Genomic DNA, 25,395 nt, shown 5'->3' with positions numbered 1-25,395 from the left:
TTAAGACTGATTCTTAAGATACTCTTCATCTTCCCAGATTAGATTTTACCTTTACATAGCAGGCCTGTCGCCTTTGTATCTGTCACTGGGGGGAAATACACATCATCTGTCTTTGGTTCTCTCTTATTCATCTCCCCTCTTTCATTTCTTGGCACGGTTAAGAATGCCTGGGACTCATGCACCTCTGAAAGTGCATGAGGGAGGGAACTCTGGCAGAGCTCAAACGGAAAGTGTAGGCCTAGTTTATACTCTCCCTAATGAGACCACCAGCCTAGATAAATATACTAACATGGGGAAATAGTTGCATTGGGATTGTGCTGAAACCGTAGAACCAATGACGGTTGGCAGCGTTTTGAAATCCCTGCCAGCAGTCGCTTTAATATGTTTGTTGCATCGCCAGGAAAGGAGCTTAGAAATGATACGCCAACCTACAGACAGCACTTGTGAGAAATTAATGATGGCATGTCCCCCGAGCAATCTGCTTTCCATGTGAGAAAGTTCTGCAAGGTATCATCCACGTGAGCAGTCAGACGAAATGGGCTGCATGACTACATTAGATGATATGGAAAAGATTATTCTGATGTCACGAAATTTCTCACTGCAATATCAAAGCTTGTGCAGGAAAGACATCAATTTCTGATAAATGGTAATATTGATTTAGGATTTCAGGCCCGTTTAGTGTTTGGTAAATGCAATCCAATGCTATATGTTCACTGGGGAGGAATGGGCAATATTGAAAAACTAATTATCACTGAAGCTGAGCTTTTTTACTCTAATTGTAGATAGCAGGGTGCTACAATAAGGCTGAAGCATATTAAGGCTGAAGCATATTAAGGCTGAAGCAATATGCAGAAACATCTGTCTTTTTCAATAAGTCTGAATTCATTGGGCCTCATTTATCAATCAGGATATGAACGGATTTATGTGTAAATCGTTCGTACAAGCGTTCACACAAAAAAATTGGAATTCATGAAAAACCCAATAAATTTAGAAAAACGCTCGTATTCTATTCATGCTCCTGAGTGTGTGTAAATCTACACATAAGAAGACTTACTAACATAAACCTTGACTTGATCAACTCCAAATCATAAAATTGCTGCACTTTTCTATGTGGAATGTACTGTCGAGTTTTAATTGCTTATTTTTATTACATGTACAGCATTTACAGATGTCCTTATCCAGCGCAACTTACTGAAGCGCTTTGGAGTCTCTATCTATAACACATCCTCATGCTAGTTCACTAGGTCAGGGACTAGGAGTTCCATTGAGAACATTTTATGAAAAACAGTCGTTTTATATTATTGGCAATAATTAAGAATATAAAAAATAAAAAAGTGACTTAACACCCCATAACTTCAGACAAATAAAACTAATCATTCAATTATCGCTTGGTAATTAACAGGTGATTGGCATTCATCAACATACACACGCAAGGATGAAGAAAATCAGCATTTCTGTACTTCTGTAAATCCAGTGTAAATTTTTAGTTCAGTTTGGTTTACACAAACATTTACACACAACTTTATTAAAAGATTCATAAATGAGGTCCAATGACTTAACTGAATAAATGGGAATTAATCATTCATGCAAAGCAACTCATTAAGGCCACATGCTATTTTGCTTCTCTTCTGAATTTTGCAGTATTTTTATTTGTTTGCTTGAGCTTCTTGAGAATTGGATTATCACCTGTTAAAGATTAGCATCATCACTGATATCTGATTACATTACCCTATCTCCCAGGCCTGTTGAATCCATTTTTATACACAGTGCAGATGGCAGTAATTGAAAATGTTGGCTACATTCCTATTTATGCAAACTCAAAGAGTGAAACACTGACTATGAGGCTAAAGTGCGAGTTTAATTCAAGAGTATTTGTGGCGTTGTAGATCCCAATGATGTGAGACTAATGATGAGAGTAGGTGCAATGTCTGCCTACATGTTTAAGTTCTGTTTACCCCCCTAAAGCCATGGTTCTCAGAGTGGGGTCCAGAGAACCCCTGGCGCTACCACTGTTATTCCCAGGGGGTCTGTTATTTTTTAAATGAATTGTTTCAGTAATGAAAATCACAACCCACCATCCCACCCACCAGTTATTATATTTATTACTGAGTTCTGTCAACGTTTTCTGACAATTTTAATAAAAATGTGTTCTGTGAGGAAAAATTCCAGGAATAAAAAGATCTAATAAAGAGCCAAAATACTTTACACTAGGGTTAGTGTACAATAACAATAATGATTAAACAATTAAATGATAAATAAATGAATGATGTAATCATCCAGAACCATTAGTCTAAAAAAAGAGTGTAAAGTGAGCGTAGGAATCATAATAATATTACCAGCTGTGCAGCTGGAAAATGTGGCAGTCATTAAAACTCAGCTGGATGGTGGATTATTAAGTGATTTTGCAGTAATACAAAGTAAACAGCTAAATAAAACATAAAGTCACCTTTCAATATAATCCTTTTACAAATTGGTTGTCTAATGTTCATGTGATCGATATTTTCAGTGTTGATGCTGCTCGGTGTTGAGCTGGAGAGCTTAAGCAAGAACAGGAAAAAACCTTAAAAAAAAAAAAAAAAAAAGAGAGCCCCAGCAAATTTAATCACTTTCTGAGTAAAGTGTTCCATTTGACACCTCATCGTCGGCCTATTTTCGGGACAACATATTCCTTCTTTTTTTCTCTTTCGAAAATGAAAGAGCTGTTTTGACCATTTTGAGCTGAAATTTTTCAGTTCCATCTCTAATAAATACACTTAAGTGATGTTAATTATACACAGAAAAAATACTGGAGTGAAATTTACTCAAGAAAAGTATGGTAACAACTTAAACACAAAAAATCTTCGTAAATTTAACTAAGCGTATTGTAAGTAAGGTTTACATGGCACCAAGAATTATTCTCCTAAAAATGTAAGTAAATTTAACTAGCAACTTTCTTATTTTATAAGTACATTTTCCTTAAATTTGAGTTAAATGAACCACACAATTCACAACCCTTAGAAAAGGACACATCATCTAAACATCATCATTACTCCTCAATGCTCACAAACACCTTTAACAATGAGTAAACACACTCACATCAACCTTCATAAACACTGAACTGTCAGAGCCCAAGCTGATTAATTAACTAAGTTAATAGACTTTAATGAGAAACTCAAAGACGGTGAACCAAGAAAATGTTACTGAAACACTTGATCTTTCAAAACATTTCATAAAACAATAGCCGTCGGCCTTAAAGCTGACACGAAACAAGAAATATAGAAAACAACCCATCCTAATAATGCTCAAAATTTAAATCAGTTTAAAGTTCTGTGTGAATGCATATGCAAATGAGGTTCAAAAACCACACCCCTACTTTACTATGCAATCCGTTCAGTAAGCATTACTTCTTTTTTTCTATTTTTGTTAGCACTTAATTAAATTTACCCCAGTAAATAAGTAAAATATACGTACACTTTGGGTTTTAGCTGCATATTTGCATGAATTAATTTAGTACAGAACTTAAAGCATTTAAGTAATTGAAATAATTAGCCGTTTTTGTGTAAAAATCACAGATTTGTTTTTGTTGAATAACTGAATCATTTTTACTGCTGAGTAACAAACTTACAGTGATAGATTTTTATTTCACATTAATAAACATAAATAAATAAATCTGCGTTTATCTTGACAGAAAGTGAGGGAGCCCGCGTGAACATCTCCACACAAGCTGAGACCACATGAGATTGGGTGAAGGGGGCACGGCTTCCAGGAAGTGTCTGTTAATATGCGAGACTTCAAAACACCTGCGCAAATCATTCCATTTTCACATGTCGATTGGCTCGTTTGCCATTTATCAGAGAGAAAAAGCCTGAGCCTTGGCATATTTTTGAGTGATAACTCATACTAGGGTACTCCGATGTTTTTTGGCGCTCCAGTTGGTAGGTCTGGTAATATACTATCTGCGGTAAACATCAATGTAATCGTGTAGGGATGATAATATCATTATATCACACAAGCCTATTATACACATTCAAAAAATGAGCCTAATATTTGAACAGCTGGATTGTGTTTATTGTGTTATAATAAATCTGTACAGTCGAAGGTACTGGGCTGCAAAGGTTTTGAGAACCTCTGTTCTAAACTGCTATTTGTTCTACCTATTTGGCACAACCCTTAAAGGTTTATGTAACACAAACAATACACCAAATGATTTCTATTTCCGAAAAGTATAATCATTTCAGCAAGCTAGTACATTTTAGGAAAGGAAAATCCTCTGTGGTATGGCTCTTTAAGGGTTCTACCAGAGTGACTACAACCAAGAGTCTATCACATGCCTAAGAAAATGGTTATAGAAATCTGAATTCATATTTTACTTTCCATGTTCAATTGAGACTCCAGTAACTGGGACTGTCTAGTAAAATATAAAAGGATTTTAGACCACACTTCCTAGACCACCCTCTGCAATCTAAAACAGTACAGCCTCTGTCCTTACAATGTTTAATAATACTACGTTATCTTTTTACTGAAGATCAGCACTAAAAGATAATCTTCTTGGGCTAATGGCCATTATTTCACATAATTTCATCCATAATTTCATCTACTTGTTAAGCCAAGATAAGGATCTGTTTTATCTCTGACTCATCTTTTGAAAGCTTGGCACATCCTTCCCCAGACTGTCTCCTGCGCTCCAGCTCTTTCATGCATCTTCAGTGGGAATGAGATCTTGCTCCTGGCACTCGGCCATTACGCCATAGCACAGAGGGCAGACTGTGTAGATTAGTGTGGCATGGGGCCCTGAGTAATAAACCTCATTAGCCATGCGTTTATTATTCATCAAGTGGAAAACAATTGATTGCTTGTCTTTGTGCACTACGTTAATTGAGAATTGATTGATCCGACTCTGACAGAGTTGTGGGAATTGATTGGGCCGATATGACTGGCAGACTCATCTGAACCGAGGTCTCTGACGAGCATGGCCTTTTCATGAAGAAACATTTTTGAGCAGTTTCCACAAGTCTGTGGGAAGTTTCAAGAGGAGAAATGAGAGGAAATATGATTTGAGGATTATGAAAAATAATCAATGACCCCAACGCAAAGCAGAGTTACTGTCACCACCCAGAAGTTAAATATTTTTGAATAATAGCACATCTTATAATTAAAAAAGTGTTTTATTCCAATTATTCCACAGCAATTTAGCAATGATATAAAAGTAAGATTTATTAAAAAAATGACGATTTATAGTTACATGTAATGTCGAACATCCACAAAACAAGTTAGTTTCTGTTATCACTTGCATCCACTGACCATAACAGCTACGAACAATCGTTATAACTCACTCATTAGATCATCATCATCTTTATACCCTCACATTCTCTCAAAGTTAATAAGTCAGAAAAAATGCAACTATTGTCTATCCTGAAGACTTGGCAGAAAATTTAAAGGAACAGCTTTACCTCTGACAGTTACTGAAGCACACAGACACTGGAGACTCCTTCCAAAAAATATTAAATAAACATCACCTTACCGAAAAGCTCCACCATATTAATGTTTTTTCTTAAATAACAAATAACAATAATCATTTAATCCATTTATTATTAGTATTAAATTATGTGAAATGTCTGCCAAATCTCTGTAAATGAGTCACTGTAGAAACAATAACGCATTAGAATGAGCGCATTAATATAAACCTGTGATTTGCATTGCAGCTGGCATGGTTAGAACTGCAGTCATGAGTCAAGTTTTGTGGATTACGATGACTGTGGTGGAGCTGAGATCTGTCCCCATCTCTGTTTGCTTCATCAAAAAACTTGGCAACAGACACAACTAGTGCCATGGATGCACTAACATGGCCCAGGTCCAATGAAGCATTCTGCTAAAAATACCTACCTAACAACAGTGTTTGTGTGAGCTAGACCACTAAGAGGTGTCTGTGGGATGAGCTTTTATTGATTCAATCGCATTATCAGTGTCTCTCATGCCCTGTGGAGAGTGCAGTTGGGAAATGGATTCGCTGGTTCAATGAGAAAGATCATGGCAATTATGTTAGGCTGGGAGTGACTCAATCTATAGAGGGATGAGATGAGAAGTTCAAGCTATAAGCAACAGTGTCTGTATTAAGCCACTTTCATAAATGCATATAGTTTCCAGTTGTAGGTATATAATATCTTCCAGGTAAAAAGAACTCTACCCTAATAGCACGACATATTACTGACCTCAGATGAATTGCCCAGCAGGTTCAGAAGAAACAGGAAAAATATTTAGTCAACAGATGTTCATTTTCCAAAGGAGGGATGTGGAGTGATGGGTTCAGCTTACCAAAAATCAGTACAGCCTGCCAGGATTTTTTTTTTTTTTACAAAATTAATAAATAAACTGTTCACAATGGGTTTGCTTTTATGCAATGTGAAGTGGAGTTACTGTTACCACTGTAAAGTTGATTACTTAATAACAGTAATAAAATGTTTTACTCCTCTTATATGAAAGCGATTTGCCAATGATTACATTTTTTATTATTAAGCAATAAGTACTCACATTTTGATCAGATTATAATATTGTAGTGTATAATTAATGTTAGTGTGTATACATAGTGTATAATTAATGTTATGCTATAAACAGTTGATCCCTCTCCACTGGAGACTCCTTCCAAAAATGTTACATAACGTCTTCCTACAGAAATCTCCACCATATCAATGATTGTACATTTTTCTTTGTTAAATAACATGTTTTGAATCTATTTATTATTAGTCTTTGATTATGTGGAGCATCCGCCAAGTCTCTGTGAATTACTGTACAAATAATTCACAGGTGCATGTGCTGCTGAGGACCCGAGACTCCGCCTTCAGAGAAGGTGATAAGGCTGCACTAAGAACAGCGAGGACCAAACTGTCCCGGGCCATCAGAGAGGCAAAGCGCGCATATGCCCGGAGAATCCACAGCCACTTCAAGGACAGCAGCGACACGCAGCGCATGTGGCAGGGCATCCAGGCCATCACCAACTACAAGACAATATCACCTGCCTGTGACAGTGATGCCTGCTTTCCAGATGCGCTGAACAACTTCTACGCTCAGTTTGAGGCGCAGATTGACGTGACAGTGAGGAAGACCACCCCTCCTCCCAGTGACCAGGTGCTGTGTCTAACCACTGCTGATGTGAGGAAAACTCTACACAGGCTGCTGGACCAGACAACATTCCTGGCAGAGTGCTCAGAGGATGTGCAGACCAGCTGGCGGATGTTCTCACTGACATCTTCAACATCTCCCTGAGCAGCGCCATCATCCCCGTGCTGGAGAAGTCTTCAGTGTCCTGCCTCACCGTCCCATTGCACTCACACCCATCATCATGAAGTGCTTCAAGAAGCTCGTCTTGAGGCACATCAAGACACTGCTGCCCCCTCACTGGACCCCCTGCAATTCACGTATCATCCCAACCGCTCAACAGATGACGCCATCACCACTATCACCACTCTCCATCAGGCCCTCACCCACCCGGACAAAAAGGACATGTACGTTCGAATGCTGTTCATAGACTTCAGTTCAGCATTCAACACAATCATTCCTCAGCATCTGATTGGAAAGCTGAACCTGCTGGGCCTGAACACCTCCCTCTGCAACTGGATCCTGGACTTCCTGACTGGGAGACCTCAGTCAGTCCAGATCAGGAGCAGCATCTCCAACACCACCCCCAGGGCTGTGTGCTCAGTCCACTGCTGTTCACTCTGCTGACTCACAACTGTGTAGCAATGCACAGCTCGAATCACATCATCAAGTTTGACGATGACCCGACCGTGGCGGGTCTCATCAGCAAGAACGATGAGTCAGCATACAGAGAGGAGGTGCAGCAGCTAACTGTTACACAGCCAGACTGTGTAACAGTTTCTTCCCTCAAGCCATCAGACTCCTCAATACTCAGAGACTGGACTAAACACACACACACACACACACACACTCAACTGAACACCATCCCACTCCCTTTGCAATTTTTGCACACTTCTTATAAAAATATTGTATCTAATTCTTGTCACTACTATACTCTCAGCCTGGCTGCTACCCCAATAACTGCTATATCCATATATGTTACAAGCTTATCTGCTGAATGCTATGTTTACATTCACAGCATTTTATTATATTGTTATTCTTTTGCACTACCTGTTATATCTGACACTTTCACACTAGAATGCTGCACTGTCTCTTACTGTGCCTATTGTCCTGTTTTAGTAATTATTGTACTGTCTTGTGTTGATTGCACATGTTTGCATGTGCACTTTATGTAGTAATGTGTAGTCTCTTGTAGTTCTGTGTTGTTTTATGTAGCACCATGGTCCTGGAGGAAGGTTGTTTCGTTTCACTGTGTACCGTACTAGCTGTATATGGTTAAAATGACAATAAAGCCACTTGACTTGACAAATCATAATGTATTAGAACAAGTGCATTAATATAAGCCTGTGATTTGTCAAAGCTGCTGTTATAGAAAATTGATAAACACCTTCTGACCAATCAGAGTAGAGAATTGAGCAGCGTTGTGGTATAGAGCAAATTATTTACCATGAGGTATCCCTCAATGTCAGTCTTCCAGCTTTGAAAGCAATTCCCCAGATTCACCTTCACAGGGGAGACAGAGGAACATTTCATCATTCTCCTGTTTCATCTCTGCCTACCTTATGCTGAAGACGGCAGAAAGGGCTTTGGATCCATTTAGGGTTGTGAGGCAAAGGGCTGTTTATAGATTATTTACCGTTGTACTGTTGTACTGTTGTATTGTTGTAACTCCCAGCAGCAGTTAGCCGAATATTTGATTTTTTGCCATTTAGAACATTGGCCAGCCAGGGATGCTGATCCACAAAATAGTGTGCGAGTTAAATAAATAAGATAAACAAACCATAAAATTTGGCCAAAAGTGCTTTTTGAACATCCCATTCCAGATTTAGTCCCCCTTTGCTGTTATAATAACCTCCGCTCTTCTGCAATGGCTTTCTGCTAGATTTTGGAACATGGCTGTAAGGATTTGGAGTGGAGCTTGCTTTTGCACAGGTCATGCTGGAACAGGTTTGGGCCCCTTAGTTTCAGTGAAGCAGAACTGTAATGCTACAGCATACAAAGACATCCTATGCAATTGTTTGCTTCCAACCTGGTAACAGTTTGGGGAAGGCTCACATATGGATGTGATGATCAAGTGTCCACAACCTTTTAGTGTATATTTAAACAAACTAGTAAATCTAATCACCTTGGCCTAATAGTGAACACAGTTCAATAGCCTCTGCTCCATAGAAACTTTCTAATATATTTTACTTTCAGTGCCAGGTTATTGGTGTTAATTAATAGAATAGATAATAATACAAAAAATGAATAGCCTTAGTTTATGGTCCTTCAATAGCTCACAAAAAAATGCTGATGTGGCCCGGGCAGAATATAAATTTGATATCCTTGCCCTACAGGCTGGATCCGGAGATTTTCTGGAAGATTTTCACCTTCTCTGGGTCTCTCCTCATACATTTCTAGTTTGTTATATGTTAAATACAAAAGACAAATGTCTCTTCTTTTACATTTCTCATTACCATTAGTTCTCCTTGCTAAACCTGGCTCATAGAATACAGATCCCCAAAGAGAACCACATACCTACCATTTATATTTGCTGGCATATAATAACAAGGAAAACTTTAGTTTAGTTTAGTTTAGGAAAACTTTAGTGTAACTTTAGTTATACAAATGCATTAAAAATAATTCCCTATTTGTGAAAAAAAAAAAAAATATATATATATATATATATATATGCAGAATTACAGATATGTCACATTTCTCATCTCACCTTTTGGTTTCCTTTGGCAATGTAATGTTGACAAGTTTGCAATTAAGATAATTTATTCAACGCACAATTTAGACTGCATTGAATGGTAGTGTATGAACTACTGATCTTGAAAGCCCTTCTTGTTTCATTGAGGCAGGTGTGCAGATAGCAGAATGAAAAACATTTCAATAAAAGCTTTAAAGACAGGAATTTTATCTCAGGTGAAATGATTTTTGACTCTTCTCCGCAGAGCCTTGATAAAAACATAGTAGTGTAGGTCATTTTTTTTTTGTCACAGTGCCTGTTGTCATCTGTATTTATAACTGCTAGCAAGCCATCAACTTGCTGTGAGTCTTTTTAATTAAACACAGGTCATAAATCTCAAATCATGGCAACTCTAATTTAGATTTTTTTTTAATGATACCCTGCAGTATACCTGGTCCTCTCTATGGTTAGTCAGCTTATTTATTAATATTAATGAGAATTAATTTCTCCTGCATGTAGGACCATGAATCAGACCTTCATTAGATCAAAAGTTTCATGCTAATCATTGAACCGCTTCTACCACCTACACGCTAGGACGGGTGCCAGCATTGAAGGTACTGTACAAGCTTGTGGAACAGTAAAGTCAGTTGGATTATGCCAGTATTAGAGCTGTGATCAATGACTGATCCAGTTAGAGAACTTCTTTAGTGTCATCAACATCAACTCTCATCAACAGGCTAGTGCATAAAGATGAGAGCTCTTACACGCAGAGAGATAATGACGTGGTACCTCTGGTAATTGGTATGCTGCCAAGAAACAGTACAGTTCTCCTAAGGTTCTAAGGTTTTCAATGATATCCTTGTATCTATATCAATCAACTACTACTGGTACAGAACTTATAACTGAGTTTATTTAATAACAGGTCACTAAACTGCTATATAATATTAGTGACATTATTGATAACATAAGGTGTGGTATTCTATATGTTTTTTACTGGTTCTGCAATTTTTTTTTTTTTGCAGTTATGTCTTACTTGCATATCAAGCCTTGATTTTTCAATTCCAACCAGACAAATTCAAAATAAAAGCAAAACTAAATATCCACTGGCTGTCTCGCTAACAGAAAACACTCTGTCTGCCTGCCGTGTGTGCACACAAGCCCAATCATTTTCGATGTACAGAATCGACTTGAAAGCGTTGGACTTGACTCTTAGTTTTCGATTCCTGGAATCAGTGAATCAGCTCTTTTTGGGATCGACACTGTACACTGTGTATGCTAAGAAACACTACACTACTGCCCAACACTGTATAATGCACATGCTTCATGGCATGAGTTATGGTTTGAAGTGAAAAAATGTTCATTAACGTAGATTATATTTTAGATTAATCATAGATAGGTTAATCAGTAGAATAATCATTCATTTGTGACCATGTTCAGTCATTTTAATCCCATCTAGTTGTCATAGTTCTTAATCTACAGAAGTTCAACTTGGATTAAACAAGGGTTAACGGGTGGCATGGTGCCAAAGCAGGTAGCATTACTGTCTCACAACTCCAAGGTCTGATGAAAATCCTGAGCTTGGGCTGTTGTCTGTGCTGAATTTTACATGTTCTCCTTGTATCCATATGGGTTTGCTGCAGGTTCTCAGTTTCCTACCACCTATCAAAAAAATGCCAGTAGTTGGATTGGCTAAGATAAATTGGTACAAACGAGGGTGGAAATGTGTGCAGCATTTCACATTATTGTGCAAAAAAAAAAATAATTCCACCAACTGAAGGCTGGACGTAAAGCCTTGGGCAGGTGAATCTCTCACTCAGGCTATTTAAAGACGACTGGATAACACCGCACTTTTTTGTTTATTACATGATTTTATATCAACGCTAAAACAATCCAGACCTATTTAATATGATTTTATGAATTTTGCTAGACTGTTTACAGTGTTTGGTTAATTTTCTTTTAGTATTTTGTTTATGTGAAATGAGGATTTGTTTATTTAAATGATGATTTGTTAAATCCTTGTGTGTTCTGTGTTCTTTTCTGCTCACCATGGTTGTAAAGAGTGGTTATTTGAGTTTCTGTTGATCTGATTACAGTTACAGTAATCAGATGCAGAGCTGTTCAAACGTCATCCTAGACGCTCAAGTCTACTTTGACGAATAAAGGCCAAGGCAGGCTATGTGCATGTTATGCAAGCCTGCATGTGCTTTACTTTAGTCAATACAATCCTGAATAAATAAAAACTGAGTACATCAGCTAGGTAGATCAAGGCATATGTATGGACAGTAGATCTACAAGAAAATGTATTACATCTCCAGAAATTCTTCAGGAAGTTGTTTTTATTTGAGTGGAAACTTGTAACTCACAAAAATACAGCAATTCTGGTCTTCCATTGCCTTTTGTGTTCTTGCAACCAGGCATTTATAGAAAACACTCTGTGAGAACTTCACAAAATATAAAGGGAGACAATATATCCGGAAATGTATCTCCATCCATGCATCCATCCATTTTCCATACCACTTATTCCTCACAGGGTCGCGGTGTACCCTGGAGACTAACACCCAACCCCAGAGGTGCGAGGCAACTGTGCTAACCACTAAGCCACTGGGCCAACCGGAAATGTATCTCTTTTCTATATTAGAAAAATCTAGTGGTTTTGTCTTGAAAGAAAAGCTGAATCAAATGGTCTCAAGAGATTTGTCATGGTTTGATCTCTGAGAGATGTTGAACCCTGTTAAATGAATTGTCTGCCAAAGCAATCGCATCAGTCAGAATGAAACATCTAAAGACCAGTGAAGAGAGGCTCAGCTCTGTGCCAGCCAATTGTCTGAAAATGCTCTGATCAGGCAAAATTAAATGGGGAGGTAAAAAATAGATTAGATTTTGTCAACTGTTTTAAACTGAAGGTAGCAGCAAGGACCATGAACCATTTATTTTTTACAAAATTCACTGGACCTTATTCAGTAAATCAGACACAAAAGCATTTAAACAAGAAATGTCGCATTCATGAAAATCTAGCTAGTTCGGAAGTACGGTATACTATAAGTCTTCCTGAGAGCTCCTGTGTAACTTTACATACACTCCTAGGCAAAAAACAAATGGGCCAAGCGCAAAATGGCAAAATATTAAGCTTTTAATGGTCTTAACAAGAAATCACAGTATTAGTATTAGTATGGGAAGCTTTTCCCTTTGATTTCTTTAAATGTTTCTGCCTTGTGGCTCTTGATGGGCTGCATCAGGTGTGGCAGAGAACCAAATAATGACTAATCTTTTAAGAAAAAAAACACCCCAGAAGATATTTTTGGAAAGATTTGTATACCCAGACATGTGTTAGGTTGAATTTTACACCAAACATTTTAATCATTATCATATTACCTTTGCTGACCAATGATTTGTTGTTACGACCATTGAAAGCTTAATATTTGCCATTTTAGGCTTGGCCCATTTTTTTGCGTACAAGAAGTGTACAAGAAGACTCAGTAACGTGAACTTCGACGAATCAGCTTCAACAATTGGCGATGTGTTTTTTTATACGATTTTATACACGGGTTACGCTGTCAAGTCTAAATAGCTTATTTCTTTTAATTACACACATACATTTAATGGCAATTCTGTGAAACCCAGTCATTTCCTATTAACAACTTGAAAGAAACCAAATTCAAAAGAAAACCAATTAAGACAAAAAAGACTAGCTATTCAATAAGGACAAAAGTAATGGCACCCTATAAAAAGATGAAGAGTTTGTGTGTCTATGGCAGCACTTTTGTTATTCAGTTGTAATGTTGTCATTATCGGCTCTCTGTGAGCATTGCCTTTTATGGAGTTTTGTGGGCATCACTAAATGTAAATCAGCTGAGCCATGAGTATGCTTAATAATTTATGGGTGATTGGTGTTTATCAACTTATGCATGTGAGTATGAAGGAAATTGGCATTGTAAACCTGGCAGGAATTCTTTGTTCAGTGTGACCTACTAAAAAACACACAACTTTACTAAAAGATTGATAAACAAGCTCTACTGTCATTTTATCTGGAAAAATCTGGAAAAAAAATTGACTGGAACAACTAAACAGAGTAAAGAGTTTACTTGTCAGTACTCTGTGTGTGTGTGCGTGTGTGTGTGTGTGAGAGAGAGAGAGAGAGAGAGAGAGAGAGAGAGACTATGCATACGGATGCATGTGGATCATAGTTTTAGGCTATAATGCAATCTGTCATAACACACCCACACACTCAATCACATATCCATCTCCAGGTCTCACTAGCATCCATCACCCTCCCTAGTGCTCCCACACACTGGCAGTGTTTCTCACAGTGAAACGTTAAAAGCCAACAAGGTTCTTTCCAACTTCTATTGATCAAAAACCGCACAAACGGGAGCTGGAAGTAAGCCGCAACCATGCGCGCTACGTGGGCCGTGCTGCCTCAGTGCTGAAGGTACTCTGTGCTGCCAGGTTCTTCAGCATGGCCCTTAACCTTCAGCTGTACACTTGTATTGCGTCCTGTCTCAACTCTGGATCAAGAGTCTGCCAACTGATTAAATATGAACATGAGTGACAGCATGAGCTATGAATAGGTATATGAAGAGGTGGATGTAATGAAATTACCTTTATAACTCACTTTCCTTCTTGTATTACTAATGAACCTTCAAGTGTGTTTTGCACATGACAGATTTTTTCCTACATGGTGTGCATTAGTAACAGGCTAATGAGCAGAAATGCAATACTTAAATGCTATTTTACTACATTTAGTACCTAAACTGAATTTAGGTACATAAATACAGGATGTCTGAAAAGCCAGGAACTAATGAGAGTAAAAACACATATACTTAATTTTGTATTTATTATTTATGGCATACTATGCTTTACATGTTCACCCTTAAGCTCTATGCATCCTTAAGCTCTATAGCCGTTGTATCATGTTTTTGTGAATTTTATTCAACATATTGGGATCGACAGCCCAATGTAACTATGTGTGTAACTATAGCACACACTAGTCGTTCTGATTCCCACCACCTGCTGCACTACACACATCAGCTGATGTACAATCTGTCTGACGTTTTTCGCTAGGCGATTAATTAGCATACTCTGATGACAGACAATCAGGGCAGAAACAGCAACACGCAGGTTTGTGGAAACTCTGACAAAACAAAGCAAAATACACTGCTGCACAAAGCTGTCATTTAGCACAACTGCAGTTTTAAACATATTGAGAGAAATTAGACTTGTCTATTCAAATGATTTGACATACATATTACATACATATTATACAGGTTATATTATATATATATATATATATATATATATATATATATATATATACTATACATGCAATGTGAGGAGAGAACACAGAATGCAGCTAACAGCTAACACTTTTCTTAATTTTGCCTCTGTACTCCACCACAATGGATTTGAAATGAAGCAATCAAGATGTGATTGAAATGCAGACTTTCAGCTTTAATTCAAGGAGTTTAACAAAAATACTGCATTAACCCTTTAGGAATTACAGCCATTTTTTTATAGAGTCCCTCCATTTTCACAGGCTCATAAATAATTGGACAAACTAACATAATCATAAATATTAGGATTACTTTTAATACTTGGATGCAAATCCTTGATCTGGAACCCAAAAAAGCTCTCGATTCGATGTCTGCGTATTGAACAATACATTCAACAGACTGCATAATATAGTAGGATATTTGTCTTAAAATGCTGCCTGTACTGTTTATTAGGTGAAATGTAATATTCATTTGAGCTTAATCAAGTCCATGCTTCCTCCTCTGAAAACGTCTTTATCTCAAACACACACACACACACACACACACACACACACAGAGGCAGCATTTCCTCACTAATTCAAACCAGGATAAAGAAATTACCACAGCGATTGGGAATTTCATAGCTACAGATATGAGACCACAGGATTAAAAAACACAGCTAGGCCTACAGAGAGCTGCATGACAGCATACTAGCACAATGAGAAATACAAACAAACAAACAAAAAATAAATAAATAAATAAATACTGTTGACTGTTGACTGTTCAGACATGCCCCCATCAGAGTCAAACCAGTGAAATCTTGGCCAGAGAGCTAACGTAAGCCTGGATTCTTCAAAATTATGATGTATTTAAATCATTTAAGCACAATTATAAATAATTAAATATACAATTAAACATTAACATGCCACCACTCAGATTAACTCTGGTAGTTTAAACATATAAATCAGGAGTGATTAAATAAACAGTACCTAATATTTAGCCAATTTGAACTAAGCTCCACATTATAGATGTCGATCACGTTATCTTATTTGAGAAAGCCCAAAAATTTGTCATCATGGTTAATACAACTCAACTGTGCAGCTATCTTTTTTCTTTTTTTTTTGGTATCACACTACTGATAAATGCTGGGGATCTGCAAAAATGCAACATATATGAAATTACATGTAATATTCAGCATATAATGTACATGTATACAGAAATGAAGCATAAAAGCTGTGTGTGTAAGCATGCTCGTGTGTGTGCTCATGTGTCAAGAAGATGTGCGTGGAGCCCCGGTGTTTTTATATGAAGCGCAGAGCGCCTTTTTACACGTTATTGGTAATCTCTGCTGAGCTGTTAGCCTCTCGTCTGCCATCAGCACAAACCTGCAGAAACATCAGCATAACGTACACCAGCACGTGCAATTTCCACACATTCTCCCACAGCACACATCAATGGGGAGGCATGAAATTTTGAGCTTTATGCCCACACAAGGACAATAAAAGGACGGAGAGCGAGAGAGAGTGAGAGATAGTAACAACAATAGGTGTGAGATTGAGAAAGGAATGTGTGGTGTTATTTCTATAACAGTGTGACTACACCTGACCTTTCAGTACCAAAATAAATGAAGGAGGTGTGAAAGCAGAGCAAATTAACAGCACACACAATACTGGGAGCAGGAATGCTGATAAAAATAATCCCAAAAATAAAATCCAAAACGTATCTGGGATTTTATTTAATCGTAATGGCCTCATTTATCAATCTTTCATTGAGTTGTGTGTAAATGTTTGTGTAAGCCAAACTGAACTAAAGTTTTCTGCCGGATCTGCAAAAGGTTCAGAAAGGCTGATTTTCTTCGTACTCGTGTGTGTAGGTTGATCACCTGTAACATGCAAAATAGCTCATTTGCATTTAGTGACACCCACAAAACTCAATGCACAGACAGCTGGAGCACGAAATGAACCATCAGGGTAAAGACTGAAAGGTGGAAGTGGAAATTATTTTGACTCACTTACTGTATATGTCAATAAAAATATTTTATAACTTATAGTATTAATAATAATGAGTGAGCGCTAAATCTTCCATCAGCTGAGGCATGTGTTTGCGTGTGCAGACTGACCGGGCCGTCCTCCGTTTATACACCACCATTTCTTTTGTCATAATTGAATGATGTGTTTTATTTGTCTTCATTTTTGGCTCAAGTTGATCAAGTCAAGGTTTACATTAGTTAGTGGTCTTATGCATAAATGTACACACACTCAGAAGCACGAGTAGGATACGAACGTTTTTTCGAATTTACAGGATTTTAATGAATGTCATATTTCTTGTGTAAATGCTCGTACCAGCTTGATAAATGAGGCTCATTTTGCTCATTAGACTAAATTGTGAATAAATTCACATTATTGAGGTTGTTGCTAGTGTTTGTTAATGCTGTGTATGGCCTGTGTTGCATTTTTATTTTGCATCGTAAATGTTACTGTGATGTGTTTTTACCTTCTCAATGCAGAGGTTGCTGGAACTGCCTTTCAGGAACTCTTGTGTAAATATATCACTGTTTATATTGATTCCAAGTGCAGAATGCGTTGGGGGTGTGTACACATCGGTTGATCAGCGTGCAATGTCTATATATACTCATTGCTGCATTATGCCCAGATTCATGGCTTTGTGGTATATTCCACACCAGCTGTGACACCATATAATAAAGATTAATTGCTTTAAAACCATGAATTGTAAAGGTTCAAAGGCTTTTTAACTTTCAAACAACCTAAAGCTTAAATGCTTGAATTTTTAATTATCCATCTCCCTCTATAAACTTATCTAATGTCACTTATTCTCTCAGCTATCAAGTGTGTACTCTAGAATCCAAATAAAGTTTGGCTATGACACTGGAGTTTTAATTCATCATAAATGCAAATTAAAGTCTGCTTATAGGTCTGTTTCGATTGACAGAGATGAAAAATCCCTAAATAAACCAAGAAAGTGAACAAACAGCCAAGATGGGTGACTGATTAAACAGTAACGCTGTTCAACTCAAATGTGATGAAAATATGGAGTTGTTTTCCACAGATTCCAGTTTCCACTTGAACAAAGTTCATACGCAGAACTTTTACCAACTCTATTAGATATATATTTGTACTGTATACCACAATCCATCATTCCACAATAATGTGGAAATGATCCTTACTATTCTAGAAGCAGCCTATTCACCAGCCGAGAATTCAGTCGCTTCAGGTGCAGTTACAGCATATACAATATAAAAATAACATAAATCATGGTGAAAGGTTGGGCAATTACCATGAGATAATCATGTAATATCAACACATGCCTACACCCAACCCACAGACCACTAGAAACCAACTCTGAGTGCATCTTCCTTATTGCATTATGTGGACAACTGATCAATAACATTCCTGTAGGTAAAATAATCTCCTCAGATATCTCACATGCACCCAAGCAGAGACAAAGCGAGAGCAAGAAGCGCTATGAGACATGTCCACTTACCACTTTAAAGTCCTCGGCGCTGCACTTGTCCCCGCGGTAGTAGCAGGAGAGCAGCATGTCCTTGATATCGTGGCCCGTTCGATCGTAGAACTCGCGCATATTGAAGGGCCGTGGTTTGAAGGTCAGGAAGTCAGCCTTGACTTTCAGGGTCTCCAGAACGCTCTCCTCTACCAGGTGAGTGTCCCGAATCTCATATCTGAAGACCACAAAAGCAAATTACTGCTTAGTGCTAACGTAATGTAATTCTTACAGCTGCTGGTGTCAAGTGTAACAGAAGTGGGTTTGCGCAGTATTTGGTTATAGTCCAAGGAACGTGCTGACGCTAGTTAAGAGAAGTAGAAACCATTGACAAATATGATCATTTTGCTCATGTCAATCATTTTTCACATTTTTGGATAAATTCCATCTATAACGTGTCTTCTCTTAAACTGTAGTAATAAAAATATCAAAACTTAACAGAAACAAAATGCTTATTCCCTTCTTTTTCTACACTTGCAACAACGCTATTATATGAAAGTTAGTAACGTTGAAGAGGGCTTAAGCTCCTCCCACTTGGCACAACTGCATTACATCATACAATATATATCTGAAAAGCATGTTTCGTGATATACTGTATATGTCAGTTAATGTGTGATTATGACATGAGATGCATGTCAGTTTCCTTTCTAATCCTTATAAACCTCACTAACAACAGTCAAAACTCATTAAACTACAAATAATGCATATTTAATTAGAAGCCTTATTTGAATAAATGAATGTAAATGTAAAGACAAAAACCTCTTATAAGAATATCAGCAATTAACAATGCAAAGATTGACTGTGATATCTATTATTTAAAAATATATACTCTATTCACCTCTAGTGTCTTTCCTGAAGGAAATATTTTGTCCCACATTAAGAAGTGATACTATATTATGTTTCACTCCAAACTTAAATTCTTTGAGTAAAAATGTGCTCTTGGGAAGTGTTTTGTATTTTTCCTTGATTTTAAACAAAGTTATCAATTGCACAATTTTATTTGCTGATACTGTATTACGTACTGTGTTCATGCTATTAAGTCTGTTATTACACTGTGATGTGTGTGCTGAGAGAATCATTACTGCAGAATTTGTATTCATTTCTAGTCAATTTGGTCTTAATTTTATGCTAATTACTTTGAATGTTGTTTAAAGCTACACTTTTCCGGCCACCAACTTCAGCAATATATTTGCACTGCCATGTATTTGCAGCAAAATATAGTCACTGGATTGAAAAAGGTTCATCAGGACCATTAAAGAGTTTTATTTTAAGAATCATTAGTAAGAAAACAGGATAAAGTTTGTGGTTGGTCAGTTGCTATGTCAGTCAAATGATCTCTTCCTATGAAATGAGGTGATACAATGTACCAGACTCTCTAGTGAAAGCTAGAGACTAAGGTTATATTAACTTGCTATATTAAAGAAACATCTAGACTTAATTAGCAAATCCCCAATATATTCAGTCAAAACTAATAAAAATTGGATATAATGTTTGGCTGAATGAGTGATGATGTCAAATATTTTCAAAGAATATGTGAGGTGATATGGGAAAATTCTTTAGGGAACAAACAATATTTACTTTGACCCCTTTACTTTAAGAAACCATAAATATATTCCACCAAAACGATGTTTTTATTTCATTTTTAACTTTGCCTTGGTTGTCTGCTCTCTGGGTAAAACAGTCAGTCTGGCTACCGATGCCTGAAACCTCGCTAGCTAAGTGTGACTTCCTCAGACAGTAAAGCTCACACTTTGATCAAGTTGTTGGACATGGCGTAGAGAAACTGGCATAAAACCAACCAATTCAGTCTGCAATCTGATAGCAGCTGTGAAACATGTCAGCGACGCTCCTGTGCCACAGTTTGAATGGAATCTTCAAAAGCAATTTTCTCCTTTTTTTCCCTTTTGAATTAAAAATGCTGGAACATCACATGTGGTTGAGATATATGTCAAAGAGAAACACGTCAGTTCAAGAAAATGTGTAGTTTTCAAAACTATATATAGTAGTAAATGCTCAAATTTCACCATGTGAAGGGTTTTCTCAGGCTGCACACATTTGTGTCACTGTTTTCCGTGCTCTTCTTAATGATTCCTTCAAACAGCATAACAGAGGAATTCTCTGCCATATGAGAGCACAACTCTCTGAACAACAGGCCAACAGAACAGAAAACATTTGGCACAGAAAAACACATCTATGTGTAAAATTTGAGCTGCGTTTCTGTTTGTGGATGTGCTCTCTATCATTATACAAAGGAAGCAGTTAATCCCTGGCATACGCTCAACACAGAATTTGCCTCATTTACGGTCCTATTTTATATCAGAAACATTAGTTTGATCAGAGCAACAATTAAAGCCCCTTTTAATTGTGGCTCTTTAGCCAGCAAATCTGTTTACTTAATTAAAGTGGCAAAAATCTACAAATGTTTGTTCAGTCGTTCACAGTAAAAGCACAGTGATTCAGAGCAGTCAGTTGTCTAATGCCCGAGTCAACAATTTTTTTTTTTTACTTCCTTTTACTTAAGATTTGTAAATCAGAGTTTGGTGTTTTTGGCATCTCTGGCACAGTGTTTTCTGAAGTAAATGAATTGAGTAAAACTGAATAAAATTGCTAAGATGAAGTTTTCTGTAAGAAGACATTTCTGTAACATTTATGGAAGGAGTCTCCAGTGTCAGTGCTTTATAACCATCAGTGCGTTTTCCGCCACAGGAAAGTGCTCAGATGTGCCCATGCTGAATGTGTCTGCATTTACCTTGAACCTTGTTAGCGATTCATTCTGAGGATTAGAAAATCCCAAACAAAATGACTCAATCGTAGTGGGCCTCCAAAACCCTAACACAATTTCCAGGTTAGTAACAGCATAAAGTACAACGAGGTGTCAGAACCTGTACGAAAAACATCTACCTGGAGAAAAATCCAATTCACTTCAATGGCAAAGGACATAAGAATGCGAAAAGAAATTCACTTCAGTGGCTTTGAGTTCATCTAGATGAACTTTAATCCTGCGAAAGTGTGAACGCTGGAAGCATGAAAATGTATGAAAAAAAGAGTGTTTTGGTTTCGCGTTCTGAAAAAATACAAAATGATCAAATTCCAAACTAGCAATCACACTTAAATGAACCACCGCTTTCACTCCACAATCACATCACACCAGAATCATGCATAATTACCTGATTTTCGCTCCACACTGGCAAAGGAGAACACAAGTGGAATGTCTAGTGTTTAAAGCCTTGTTCAAACTATTTCCTAGGACAGTGTAGAGTATTTCACAGTGGGTTTTAATGTTGAGTGCCACTGGATTCTGCATGGCCTATTCATAATGATGTTCCGCTTCAGAGAAGGTGGAGATTCTCTCTGGTGCTATGTGGTCACTGTTTGAACAAGACGTCAATAACCAGAGCAGAAAAACATATTTTTTCAACCTAACATATATATATTCAGTGACCAAACTTTCTGTGGATCTTTGAAACAGTATAGTATTTTTTTTAAAATTTGGGACAAACTCTTTCAATAATCTTTTAAAAGATTAAACATCCAGGATTGCAACTTACTTACACACATACTACAAGATGCTAATCAAACTTTCTGTAAGCTGTAATTTAATTCATTTGTTGATTAAATTTCTATAACAGCAGCTCTGAGAGAATAATACAGTCCCGGCTGTAATTCAAATCACAGGTGTACATTGAATGCAGGCTTTCTGATACTTTATAACTCATTCACAGTGATTAATATGGTGGACGATTTACATAATCTAAGACTAATAAAAATTATATTTAAAGAACATGTTATTTAATATAGAAAAATGTACAATCATTCATATGGTGAAGCTTTCTGTAAGGAGATGATTATTTAACATTTATGGAAGGAGTCTCCAGTGTCAGTGCTTTGTAATGGATAGTAAGTCTTTAGGACAGGGGATTTTGTGCTTTCTCAGTAACATGACATTGTCTTATTAACTTTAAAACAGGAAAAAAAGAGAGGCTGGTGAGGGTATGACTGTTTATAGCTGCTATAATGTAACTGATAACTTTAACAACATTAAATGTTAAACTCTAAATGGTTAAAATGTATGATGTTGTTTTGTACTTTATTTTTTTATCCCTTATTTGTCAAAGTAAGCATCCAAAAAAATTTTTTAATTTAAAATACCCACAGTATGATTTATTGTAATCAGTCTTGAGCATGGAGATGCCTCCCGGTGTTATAAGTATAGGTATTACGGCACTATATCTGAAACCCCCCATGTAGCAGCTAAACCCAATTTACAGGAAGTCAATTTGAGTGAGATATTTATAAAGTTAAGGATGTAGCAGTGCTGCAATAAAACACAATAATGTGTTGCTAAACCTTCAGAGGAAGAGATGTAAGATGAGCAGCACGTATTGCTATTATCATTACACCAAGGCAGCCGTCTGCAAGTTGACGTTTCATGACAAACTGAACCCATTTACTGCGTGACCTTCCATTATTCTATACGTTCCTTCAAAAGCACTCCCTGTACAGAGCAGCCATGTCAGGTGGTCTTTAACAAATGCTTTGGGAGTTGAGCGTAAAAAGATTAATTGGAGGGCAGGAAACAGTGGCAGGACGTCTCAAGAGAAATGTGTTATGAGATTTTGGCATGACAGTACATCGACAGTGCAGCTTTCACGCCATTACATCCATGTTCAGGAATCTGTCAGCTCAGATGCAGAGTAAAAAGTAATAACGGATAATAACAATGTGCATCTTTCGTCCAGAGATGATATGATACATGTGAAAATAAAAAAAAGCAGCTCAATAGGTTCAACAGAATATGATTTATAGATGTAATCTTTGCAATCTATTTGCCAAAGGGCTTGATAATAAGGGCTGCCTGGTTGCCCTCGGCAAGCAGATGTGGGCAATTGGCAACTATTTCACATCCTCTGGTTGCCTACCATGACAATCTCTTTTTTTGTTATTTTTATATAATATATACTGATCAGCCATAATATTAAAACCACCTGCCTAATAGTGTGTAGGTCCCCCCTGTGCTGCCAAAACAGCTCCGATACGTCGAGGCATGGACTCCACAAGACCTCTGAAGGTGTGCTGTGGTATCTGGCACCAAAACGTTAGCAGCAGATCCTTTAAGTCCTGTAAGTTGCAAGGTGGGGCCTCCATGGATCAGACTTGTTTGTCCAGCACGTCCCACAGATGCTCGATCGGACTGAAATCTGGGGAATTTGGAGGCCAAGTCAACATCTTGAACTCTTTGTCATGTTCCTCAAAAAATTCCTGAACACTTTTTGCAGTGTGGCAGGGTGCATTATCCTGCTGAAAGAGGCCACTGCCATTAAGGAGCACTGTTGCCATGAAGGGGTGTACTTGGTCTGCAACAATGTTTAGGTAGGTGGTACGTGTCAGAGTAACATCCACATAAATGCCAGGACCCAAGGTTTCCCAGAAGAACATTGCCCAGAGCATCACACTGCCTCAGCCAGCTTGCGTGCATCCTGGTGCCATCTCTTCCCGAGGTAAGCGACGCACACGCACCCGGCCGTCCACATGATGTAAAAGAAAACATGATTCATCAGACCAGGCCACCTACTTCCATTGCTACATGGTCCAGTTCTGATGCTCACTTGCCCATTGTAGGTTCTTTCGGCAGTGGACAGGGGTCAGCATGGCTACTCTGGCCGGTCTACAGCTACGCAGCCCCTTACACAGCAAGCTGTGATGCACTGTGTGTTCTAACACCTTTCTATCATAGCCAGCAGTAACTTTTTCAGCAATTTGTTCTAAAGTAGCTCTTCTGTGGGACTGGACCAGATGGGCTAACTTCGCTCCCCATGCGCATCAGAGAGCCTTGGGCGCCCATGAGCCTGTCGCTGGTTCACCGGTTGTCCACCAGTTGTACTAACCACTGCATACTGAGGACACCTCACGAGACCTGCCATTTTGGAGATGCTCTGACCCAGTCGTCTAGCCATCACAATTTGGCCTAGTGCTGGGCAATTTTATTGATTAATTTGGTTAATTCATATTAATGTTTTAACACATTTTTCAAAATGTTCTAATCGAGATTGTACATGTTTATATATACGCATGTTTAAATTTTTAATTAAAACGTCCATAAATGCTATTTACAAGTTTAAACCAATACGAAGGAAAATTGCTACAAATTTAAAAAGTCAGATGAACAAGTTTATGTAACTATAATGGTGCATTACATCCTAAGCGGTAATTCAACCTCGGCATGGTCGACAGATGAAATGGGAAAACTGATGCCCCATGTTCGTATTTTGTTGGAACAAGCTAGGCAGCTAACTCGGATGAGTGATGTATATTTTCTTTCTTCAACAGCGAAATGTATAGTCAGTGTTTTATATTTAACAAACGATCATGTATGTATGTTGATTAATCTAAAACAAATACATGTATATACAGTATAACTCATTTAAAGCTAAGAAGTTTTGCTTTGTTTATTTCTGATGCTATGCACAAAGTCAATTCTAATAAATAAACATCTTTATAAATTAATTGCGTAATTTTTCAATTGCATTACGTAAGAACAAAAAAATTGAAATTGTAATCAAGAATTATTCATAAAGTTGAAAAAAAATCAAGATTTTTTTTTTTTTTGCAATATCAATATACCCTTGTCAAAGTTGCTCAGATCCTTATGCTTGCCCATTTTTCCTGCTTCCAACACATCAACTTCAAGAACTGACTGATCACTTGCTGTCTAATATATCCCACCCCTTGACAGATGCCATTCTAACAACACAACCAATGTTATTCACATTACCTGTTAGTGGTTTTAATGTTATGGCTGATCAGTGTATATTATTATTAAATATCTATGCACACACAGAGCCAGCATTTTGTACATTGCTGCAATGGCTAAACAAACAAAATTGT

General features: G+C 37.4%; 1 protein-coding gene across 1 annotated transcript in view; it reads right to left on the bottom strand.

Annotated features, from left to right (window-relative positions):
* asic1b (acid-sensing (proton-gated) ion channel 1b) overlaps window positions 1-25,395 on the bottom strand; it is a 302,609-nt gene that overhangs the window by 248,930 nt on the left and 28,284 nt on the right. The window contains exon 2 of the mRNA XM_026932690.3: window positions 18,493-18,688. Coding sequence (XP_026788491.1) covers window positions 18,493-18,688 — 196 coding nt within the window. The remainder of the gene's footprint in view (window positions 1-18,492; window positions 18,689-25,395) is intronic.

The sequence above is a fragment of the Pangasianodon hypophthalmus genome, chromosome 20, assembly GCF_027358585.1.
Source record: "Pangasianodon hypophthalmus isolate fPanHyp1 chromosome 20, fPanHyp1.pri, whole genome shotgun sequence".
Taxonomy (NCBI): Eukaryota; Metazoa; Chordata; class Actinopteri; order Siluriformes; family Pangasiidae; genus Pangasianodon; species Pangasianodon hypophthalmus.
The sequence above is the reverse complement of the archived record's forward strand: the minus strand, read 5'-3'. Positions and strand labels throughout refer to the sequence as shown.